General features: G+C 45.9%; 1 protein-coding gene across 1 annotated transcript; it reads left to right on the forward strand.

The window, feature by feature from the left end:
• Positions 1-10,104: 10,104 nt before the first annotated feature.
• Positions 10,105-10,866, forward strand: FAM243A (family with sequence similarity 243 member A). Its single transcript, XM_026651725.1, has one exon. It carries the CDS (start codon positions 10,105-10,107, stop codon positions 10,864-10,866), a length of 762 nt encoding a protein of 253 aa, XP_026507510.1.
• Positions 10,867-11,152: the final 286 nt, after the last annotated feature.

Here is an 11,152-nt window from a genome sequence, read left to right on the forward strand (position 1 = left end):
ACCAGACCAGCTCTTTTTTAAAAGTTTCCCCATATGACCTTATATCATACAGCCTTTTCATTTTATCTGAGGCTATCCTCAACGTTTCGCTAGTAAATGGGGTGAGCTTTTTCAATTTTGGACTGTACAGTTTCTACACAGTCCAAATAGTTCAAATCCCTTTGTTTCTCTTCAGAAACTCCATACAAGAGGTTTCCTGGGGTCCTTAGCTCATGCCTAAACATGAGGTGTGCTGTGTATGCTTTGCACTCTCACTGACTGCAGTTCTATAAGCCATCTAAAGGAATGGGATAGGCTGGTCCCAGTCCCATTGGTGCTGTTCTTGAACCCCACAGTCCTATTGAACCTGTCTACCATCCCATCAGATTGTGGGTGTAAGAGTTCTGTGGATCTCTAGAATCTCGCAAGCCAGCTAAAGCACTCTGGATTCAAAGTTTCTCCCATAATCTGTATGCAAGTCATCTGGGACCCCAAATCAAGAGAAGAATTTATTCACTAGACCACTGTTACCTCTGCTATAGTTAGCCACATGGCTTCTTAATGGCCATTGGCTTCATGCCATTTTGTGAATAACTACAAGCAAAAATTGCCAGCCACTGTCTCAAGCAAAGGTCCAAGCACATCAACAACTTACAGCAACACATTTTATTGTTGGCCCCCACAAAATACTGCTGCATAGGAGCTCTGTCCCCATCACCCACTGGTTTCTCCATCTCTTATACAATATTTCCTTTTTAAATTCCAAGCTGTCCATTATGACCAGAAAACTTTTACTGTGGTTTCATGAGGGGACACTACATTTCAAGATAGTTTCGTTTGCTGGTTGATTTTCCCATTACACACTATCCTGATATCAGGATCTTCTCTTTAGAAATCTTTTAACTACTCTGAAGCCCACTCCTACAACCCCACATCCGCTGTTTCAGTGAATGAACAAGGAACATTTGCATTTCTGCAAATTATGGGGAGAGAGGTCAACAGCCAAACTCCCAGTATTGCTGTTTAACTGCGCCGATCTAAACAAAAACTTTAGAGCTGATATTTGTACCTCCAAGCTTTGCACTGTCAGCTTGATGTCCCCCCATCTCCTGAACTGGTGGAGGGACTTTCACAAGGCACTTGTGACACTGTATTGGCTTTGTTAAATTTATAGCAATCCTTCTTTTTATGGCCAAATTTTTCACAATACCAGCATTCAACTGAATTGCTTCCCTTAAGTTTTGCATTATGGCCAATTTCTCATGTTTTACAAAACAGATGTAACAAAGTTTCCAGTTGTTCAAAATATCATGAAACAGATTCAAATCCCCTTTTCCATCATATATATTAGACACAGAGCTATATTCACAGGGATCATGACACTCTGCTTCCATCTTCTTCACTAGCAGCTGGTTCCCTTTCCGTTGGGCTAACGCCAGGAAAAATACAGGCAGGTTCTGTGGTGAATTCCACAGCTTCATGAAGGGTCTTTGACCTCCTTGGCCTCAATGGTTAGCCAATATTCATGGCCTTGCAGGATTGTTTCTGATAGGAGGAGATATGGATGATACAAGTCAGGGATAGAGGTGGTTGGAACTGAGAGTTCCCATTCCACAGGAAATTCTGAAATTTCCCCCTAAAATTGTTCAGAATTGAAATGAAAAAACAAAATGTTGTCATTTGCCATGGAAAGAAATTCTGATGTTTTGTTTAGGAACAATCAAACTGACATTTTGTTTTGATCTTATTAACTTGACTTTTATGTTATTTAATATAATATCTGAAATGTTCTGACTGAATACTACATATTTGGGGGAAAGTGAGTAGGAAGCATGTTGATGTTTGTATATACAAAGGGGGGTATTGAGGGGATGGGGAGAGTATGGGGGCCCCAGGCTGGGGGCAGGGTGGGGAAGAGTCACATGGAAGGTCACATGGGGAGGTCACATGCCCCCCCCCCCTTGTGTCCCTCCCATGAGTGCAATACTGGCAAGAAATGATTTCTCCTTGCACCACTGGCAGTACCTGACTCCACACCCGGTAAATGGGACTACCTGCAAGAGCGGTGGAAGCTTCCTAAAAGTGGGGGCGTCACTGGTATCTGAACCATGGACCTGCCCCTTGTGCTGTTCCTTCCCCTTGAGCCCCCGCCCCCACACCACTTCTTCCCTCAAGGCCCTGCCTTTGCCCAGGCCCTTGCACCAGGCACCATTTCCCCAGGCCCTGCCCTCACATGCCCTTTTCTCTCCAAACCCCGCCCTTGCACCGCACCTTCCCCTGAGGCCCCACCCCCGTCCCAGCTCTTCCCACCATCTTTGTACTTTCTATGTTGAAAGAGAACACCAGATCATTTGAGATAAGTGCAGGAGCTCTATCTTCTCTTCACCTGGGCCCTATTTTTCAAACTTGAGTGCTTAACTCCATGCCTAACAGAATGTTGGGAATCTTTAGGAAAGGAATAGATAATAAGACAGAAAATACCATAATGGCACTATATAAATCCATGGTACGCCCACATCTTGAATACTGCATGCAGCTGTGGTCACCCCATCTGAAAAAAGATATATTAGAATTGGAAAAAGTACAGAGAAGGGCAACAAAAATAATGAAAGGTATGGAACAACTTCCATATGAGGAGAAATTAAAAAGACTGGGACTGTTCAGCTTGGAAAAAAGACGACTATGGAGGGATATGATAGAGGTCTATAAAATTGTAAATGGCGTGGAGAAAGTGAATAAAGAAGTGTTATTTACTCCTTCTCATAACACAAGAACCAGGGGTAACCAAATGGAATTAATAGACAGCAGGTTTAAAACAAACAAAAGGAAATACTTCTTCACACAATGCACAGTCAGCCTGTGGAACTTATTGCCAGTGGATGTCATGAAGGCCAAAACTGTAACAGGATTAAAAAAAGAACTATGTAAGTTCATGGAGGATAGGTCCATCAATGGCTATCACTATTAGCCAGGATGGTCAGGGATAGAACATCATGCTCTGAGTGTCCTAGCCTCTGTCTGCCAGAAGCTGGGAATGGGTGACAGGGGATGGATCACTCAATGATTGCCTGTTCTGTTCATTCCTTCTGGGGCACCTGGCATTGGCCACTGTTGGAAGACAGGATACTGGGCTAGATGGATATATTGGTCTGACCCAGTAGGGCCATTCTTATGTTCTAAGTACTTGCAGTTTCCATTGATCTCAGCTCATAAGGTGGGAACTGCAGTTGCTCAGCACCTCTGGAAATCAGGCCACTTATTTAGTTGTTTACCTTTCGACACCTGCGTTTGAACATTTTCAGTGTATTTTAGACAAATGTTAAGACTGTTATTTATTATTTGTTTTATTGTGTCACCTAGAGACCCTAGCTGAGATCAGGGCCTCTTTGTGGAAGGCAGCGTACAAACCTCCCTGCCGCCGGGAACAGACAAAAGGTGGAAGGGGGAAGAGGGGCATGGGGAGCAGATCAGTGGCAGAACTGGGGGAATAGACCCCAGATCTCATGAATCCCATCCAGTGACTTATCTATGCTGCCTCTAAGATGTTTGGAAAATGATATTGAGATGCTTGGTTTGTGACTAAGGTGCTTTTTAAAAGCCAGAAAATGTGTCTGGAACAGACAGCTAAGTGGGTGTAATAAGAATCTGGCCCTTAAACGGCTACTATGACTAAGGTTAGTAAATAGTGTAAACCCTGTTGTTTCAGTATAAATCAGTCGCTAGCATTAGCTTTGGTATTTTTTGTAATTGTTATGATTTAATTGCTTCACTCGCTCTTGCTGACCATGACAGGTACATCAGGCGGGTACACGTCTCCTGACGTTCCAAAAATGTCATGACATTTTCACGGGACATCAGTAAGAATGTCAGTGGAATCTGGCCACTGCATAGATAAATGTTGAAGAGGAAAGACCAGCTGGAAAGTAATTAGTTACTGATTTATTAAATGATTGAATTTTTCATTTCTTATTTCACATGAGTCTCCTTCATCCACCTCACTCATGGTCTTCATTGGAGCATAACTGTGAAAACAAGACTGATGCTAAATTAAGGGCCACACAATCAGGCCAGCATTTTCAGGAGTGTTCACTTTGGATGCCTCAGCTTTTGGGTGCCCAACACGAGACATATGGCATTTGATTTTAAGAGGCACAAAGGATCCACAGTCCTATTGTGTTGTAGTAGTTATAGTGGTAGCATGCCTCAGTCTAGGACAAAAGTATACTTGGTAGCATTGTATGAGTGCTGTCCCCCTCAAAATGAAAAGTGTATCTCACAAGGATTTCTCTGTTAGCCAAATTCTTAAATAAAGCAGATGTTCACCTTTTCCAGTTATCATGGTGGGGGAAGAGACATATACATTCTAAAATGTTCTGAAGACCCTACTAAAGAGGGAAAAGTGTCTGTCAGTGTAATGCAGGCCAGGGCAGGCCTGTTTCTCATCTCACACCAGTTTTACACACAAGATATAACTTCACTGACATATCAGTGCAGTTCAATGTCTTTTAAAGTGAAGTGAGAATCTGGTTCACTGACTCTAAAATACGAGTCAACTTGGAGCAGTCACCATTTCAGTTCATTTCATGCTGCCAAGGCTTCTTAAGGGCAGAGAGCAAAGAGATATTTACATCAAACACTGCTGGTGTTGTTGTCAATGTATATGACAAGGTTGTAATTATGTTTCTGGAACTCCTCTGTAAGATGTAGAAATCGCACTTGGCAATAGTTGAACACTGACACCAACCACAGGTGTAATTCCTGCTTCACAAGAGCTTGGGGATTTGTCATTTCAGGAGACCCGGGGTCATTGGTTCCACAGCGGGGAAATGTTTACCCGCCCCCCACCCCCCATCTCCATTGTGCCAGCAAATGGAGGCGAGTAAGAAGCTGCATGGATGAGGATGGAAGGGAGAACAAAAGACCCGCAGGAGTGGAGAGAATTGCCAAATCCCTGACCTCATTGCAAGAAATTCCCACTGCTGCCAGGAAGTGGGGAAAGTGATTGGCAACACCTTCAGAGCCACCACCAGCTCATTGGTCTGCTTTCAGAACTTCTGTTCCTCTGAAACTGCCAGGGTGGCTCTGGCCATGGGAACAGCACCTGTGGGAACGCAAGCTCCCACCCCAGTCAGTAGCAAGTAGCAACCTCTTGCCAACCTATAGCAGAAGCGTACGTAGATGCTGAGCAGGGGAGGTAAGGCATGTGAGCCACCAGAGATTATACTGGGAGGGTTGGTAAGGACGGGGCAGAGCCACCAGAGGTGGAGGTTAGAGGGGAGAGTATGGCATGGGGAAAGGAGGGCACTGCAACATTGTGGAAGGCAGCTCCCTACTTTACTTTTGTGCTTGGGGGCCTATCTGGACAATATTATTCCTCCTATGCTAAAATTCTCTATTGATGATTATTTACATTCAGAAGTAACTTAAAAGAAACAGTAACATAGATGAACCTGTGTGTGTAAACACAAGAAGGTAAAGCAGAGGGATCTCCCTCCCCACCCCCCAAAAGATTTGGTAAGCCATGCCTGCAGGACTCTGCAAGGAAAGGCGTATTCCTAGCGCTCTCCATATGGAAAATGTATTCAGAGGAAAAAGCAATGCAAGCTTTTGTTATGGAATTTCTGAGCCGTTAGCAATAATTTGAACACAGATCACTAGAGGACCATTGATCACATTAGATGTGTACAGAAATTAAAATATAAGGCCCAGATCCTGAAAGGTATTTAATCACCTAACTTCCATTGTAATCAATCCACAGACATTGAGGATATAGGCAAGATTCTCAAATTGGGAGCTCAGAGTTAGGTTCTTCAATCCAGATGGCTCCTAAATAAGTAAACTGCTTTTGAAAAATGCTGCGCATCCAGCAACTCCCACTGGCTTCAGTGGGACTACTCATAGTGCATAGGGTTGTCAACTTTCTAATTTCAGAAAACCGAACACCCTTGTCCCGCCCACTGCCCTGCCCACTGCCCCGCCCCTTCCCTGAGGCCCCACCCCTGTCCTGCCCCTTCCCGAGGCCCTGCTCCCTGCTCATTCCATCCCCCCTCCCTCTGGCACTTGCTCTCCCCCACCCTCTCTCACATGCTCATTTTCACTGCAAGGCCCAAACAGGCATATTTATTGTTTTGACAGATGTATTATGCTAAGTTCAGGTTTTATTTGTTACAGGATGCTAGAGCTGGCAGCAACATAGTCAAAAAGGATAATGTTTAAAAAAATGAAATTTCACAAAGGTTTTCATGATTCTTACCCTTCCCTCTTCCCATTTTTCGTAACCAGCTCCATGTTTTTTGTTCACTAAAGTTATTGTAATTTTATGTGTGGAATTAGGACTACACATTATCACAGCTGCAATGGGTCCATTAAAGGCCCACTCCTGAAGCCCAAATACAAATCCATAGAGCACAACCACAGAAATGCACACCTGTCCAGATACCTATAAAAATAAATCTGTAGAAACTGATTCCCACACTTACAGGCAGATACACGTGTAGTCATGTGTACGCATCTAGGATGCACTAACACACATACTTCCACATTATTTAATATTACAATTGTTATTTAGGGCCTAGAGACCCAAAATAAGATCAGGGCTCCAGGACATACTCATAAAAAGAGAGAGTCTGCAACAAAGAGTTAATAATGTAGCTAGACTGAGGGAGGGAGAAATGTCTGATCCATCGGCTCGTCTGCAATTACTAGTCAACAACATTCACTTTTTAAGAAATAACACGTTTCTTTTAGAGTTCCCGTCTCTTTTAAAAACTTGTTATGAAATGAATATACACATATTTTATTTCATCAATTTTTTTGTGCACAAGCCAGCAAAAGGAATAAACATCAAAGAGTTAGGCTGCAAATTTTATTCACACATGCAGCAATACACACACCTCCCTACACAAAGACACAGTTTCTTACACACAGACAATGCACGCATGCACACACTTTCCTACACAGAGACATTTTTTCATATACTTTTCCAGGGGCTGCCTAAATCATCCAGCCAGGAAGGGAGGAGGGAGGGCTGGAGGGGAAAAGATGGGGAATGGGGGTAGAGGAGAGAGGATGGGGAGGGAAAGAGGCCAAGGACGAGAGCAGGGTGTGGGTGAGAGGGGGCAGTGAAGGAGAGAGGAGGGAGTGTGGGTGGAATGTGGGGTGGATGGGGATGCAGGGGGAGGCAGAAGGCTACAGGTGCATGAGAATGTTGGGGGCACAGGGGTGCATAGGGACATAATGGGAGTGCAGCAGTATATGGAGGTGAATGGGGGCAGTGGGGGGTGAGGGACACGGGGGTGGCGGCTCTGGGAGGTGGAGAGCATGGGTGGGAGAGAGCTGTAAGTGGTACAGGGCTGGGATGGGTAGGTGTGGGGGGCAGGACTGGATGGGACAGGGAGGGATGCAGTGAGGGGGATGAGGGTACGGGGGGGTTGGGATGGGGAGGGATGCAGTGACAGGGGATGGGGGTGCAGCCCCATTCCCAGCACTCAGAGATGGGGATACATATACCTCGAACTCCTGGGTGCCGGCGATTGGGTGACAGACAGACCGTGGTTCGCCGCAGGGCAAGCACTGCAGCTTGAGCCCAGCCACACGAGGAGTGCGAGGAGAAGAGGGCCGGGCAGCAGAGGAGAGGCATGCGCCACGTGACCCCTCAACAGCCGCCTGTTGAGTGCTCGTGAGACGCACTCGCCCTAGTTCCTTCCCTGCCCTGACCCAGCCAATGGGAGCTGCACCTGCAAGCGGGGGGCAGCATGTGAACCCCCCTGGCTGCCCCTAAGGCTAGGAGCCAAACATGCCGGCTGCTCCCTGACCCAGGAGCCACTTGGCTGGGAGGCTAGCAGGGAGTCTGCCAGCCCCACTGCACGGCGCAATGGTGCTGCCAACTGGACAGTCAACGGCCCAGTCAGCAGTGCTGACCAGAGCTGCCAGGATCCCTTTTTGTCCAGGTGTTCCGGTCCAAAACTGGACCCCGGTCTACCCGTAGAGTTAACCCCATGTATGTCTATTTAGGATTGGGGCCTAACACTGAAAGCCTACACTCTGCTAATAAATATACATAGGCGTTGACTTGTGATCTATTCCCGTATGATGGGTATGTATTGTAGGTTCATCTAACATTTTCCCATGTATGCATGATCTACATCTTCCATCACTTTTCAGCTGAGGGAGTTGCAGACAGGCTGCATCTCCAAATTGCTAGTCTTGCATTCTCTATTTAACAAGGCTACAGCGAATGGCAGGATCACTCATTATCCTTAGCAAGCAGAGCCAGCTTCAAAACCCGGGCGACGGGTCAGCTGCATTAGTCACTGGAGACGGCGTTCCTGCCCTCCCTTCACATGGATTTTGGACTCAGCATTCTCACCAGCTGGTTCAAAAAAAAAGGCAGTAAAAGTCCACTTGGGGAACGGAGGTGGCAAGGAGAGGAATGTTACGGAAGTGATCGTGTGGGTGGTAGGGTATGCTCTGTTCGGAGAGGGCAAGAACATGCATGCAATATTCAGAGACTGAAGAGTTTGCGCCAGAGAATTTAATTGTGTAATTCAGCCTAGAAAACTGATAATCTGCCAAAGTTTAGTGCCTGGCAAGTAGATACAGGTAAGAGTGAGCAATTTAGCAATCCTGAGGTTAGCACTTCCAGATTTTTACAGCAGAAGCAAACCTGTCTGTACCTCTAAAGGTAGGGGAAAAGTTGGTAAGAAATTAAGTCTTGAAATATACCTCACCCATTTTCAGACCCCCACGCAAAAACTTTCTTCATCCCATTCCCCCAACCACATACACGCTAGTCTTCAGGAGAGAGGGAGATGAAGGAGATCCACCAACATGCCATCCCCATATGGCCTCCATCCCCAAACTAGCTTTAATTGCTCCCTCCCATCATTCCCCACTTTGCCTTGTTTCCTTGGGTGAGAGCAAGGCTAGATTCACAAGGAGGACTTAGGTGCTGGCAGGAGGGATCCCTAGTTTGTGAATCCCTCTGGGGCTTAGGCATGAGTTAGCACCACTCTGCTGGGCAGTGTCAGCACTTAGGCAGCTCCATGCCCAGCCACTGAAATTTAGACACTACAGGCACTTTAACAGTGGAAACTTAGGATACATCTTTGCAGCAAAAAGACCGAACCCTGCGACAGCGAGTCTCAGGGCCTGGGTCAGTTGACTCATGCTCACACTATGTGAGTAAAACTAGCTGTGTAGATGGTCAGGCTCGGGCTGAAGCCTTGTCTCTGAGACCTTCCCCCCTCGCCAGGTCTCAGAGCCCAAGCTCCAGCCCAAGCCAGGGCATCTACCAGGCTATTTTTAGCCCCATAGCAAGAGCCCAAGTCAATTGAGCTGGGCTGTAAGACTCATGGCTGTGGGCGGCTTTTTGTGGTGTAGACAGAGCCTTAAGCGCTGACAGGGTTAGGTGGCAGCTGAGCAGGGAGATTATGAATGCCAGTGGCTTCTAAATATTGGATGTAGTCATCTAAAGTGGCAGTTAGGCATCTAAACCCCCTGGTGACTCCCACCCCTAGCAGCCTTCTACTTGCCCTGCCCTCCAACAGCATCGGGGGCAGGCCAGAGGACTCTTACTGCCACTTTGGCATGTGTGTTCTGCCAGTGGCTGTGGTAACACCTCACTCCAAAACCTTCTCTTTTTCAAATTCAGCCATCACTGTCTTGTTGTAACAGCGCACCCCTGGTTGACCATTGACAGCAAAGATTAAACCTTGGACCTCTAGATCGTAATCCAGGCCTGCCTGCATGGCTTGAGCTAAAAGCCCTACCCTAGCCAAGGTTGTAACAGGCTCATCAACCTCTGTGTGGTCTAGTTACCACCACAGGGGGCAGATGCCACACTAAGCTGGGATAGGTTATGTTAATAAATACGGGGAGGTAGGCAGGGAGAGGAGGGCCTTTACAGCTTGCTGCACAACTGTAGTTTAATTAGCCCGACAGAGCTATTATTTCCTGAGATCTCTCTGAATTTTGATCAGCCGTCTGAAAATGCTAACACCATGCACTGTCTATTATGATGCTACTGAATAACACCAGTGTAATGAGAGACATTATGAGATCATCACTTTTCTACCCTGTATCATCAGAACCTTCTGTGAACTTCAAAGTACTGGGGAAAGCAACATGTATAGCTTTGTAAATCCTCTTTTAAAGCACATCATCCACAGGAGTTCCTTTGACACTGCTGCAAGGAAGCAGTGCCTGAAGTATTTAAAAGCTCTGAGGACTCTGCAGTTTAATGGTCTCAACACCATCTTCTTAGGAGAAACTGATATTTCAGAATCTCTCGTAACAGGGGAAAAGATATTGCAGGAAGACAGTCTGAATTGGCCAACATGGACACTCGTTCATGCTGCAAGCAGTCAAGGCTGGGTGCCTTGGAGATACAGAGTGTTGCTAAGAGATGAATTGCCCATGAAGCAGGATGAAGACATCTTTCAGGAATTCTGCGATTCTCTGAACAAGTTCTATGGGAAATGCATCATTGTAGTGAGAGAGAAAAGGCAGCCTAGTGTGCTGCAGACAAAAGAACCCACCGCTCAGGAGAAGATAACTCACCCGCAGGTCCCATCAGTCATTTACATGTCCAGCATTGAGTGCTGCCCTCAAATTGCTAAAGCCAATGGCCATGAGCTTCTCTCCGTGCCTTTGCCCTACAACTATCTCCACCCTATGGATGTTGCATGGTCTTCTTTGAAGTGGTTTATTATTAACAACAGGAAGGAGTTTTGTCTGAGGTCCATTGAGAGAACTTACTCCTACAGGTGTATACTTTTCAGTGACTTGGTTGAGAAAGGACTAGAGAAGATGACCCCAAGCAAATGGAAGATGGCGACTAACAAAGTGCGGAGATGGGAGAACTACTACCTTGATACATTTGCTTGAAGGTTTCCTCCTGCAAACATCAAATGCTCTTCGATTTAAAAATAAATAAACTAAATGACCTATTAGCCAGTGTGCCAGCTCTGTTAAGCCACTTCCCTCCTTAGAGGCCACCCTAAAACAGGAACATCAACAATGATATTAATAACAAACATCATGTTAATCTGAATTTTAATCTCTTTATGTGGTCCAGGACTAGGGTGGTAAATGATGTATAAGTGCTGGGATGGATAGACTTAATTCCCTTAATCACAGAGATGGGCCCAAACCAAAACCCAGAATCCAAACA

The sequence above is a fragment of the Terrapene carolina genome, unplaced genomic scaffold, assembly GCF_002925995.2.
Source record: "Terrapene carolina triunguis isolate 2854851 unplaced genomic scaffold, T_m_triunguis-2.0 Scaffold31, whole genome shotgun sequence".
Taxonomy (NCBI): domain Eukaryota; kingdom Metazoa; phylum Chordata; order Testudines; family Emydidae; genus Terrapene; species Terrapene triunguis.

Excerpts from the sequence above, each read along its gene's own strand:
- FAM243A (XM_026651725.1), top strand. The coding sequence starts at position 10,105 with ATGTATAGCTTTGTAAATCCTCTTTTAAAGCACATCATCCACAGGAGT.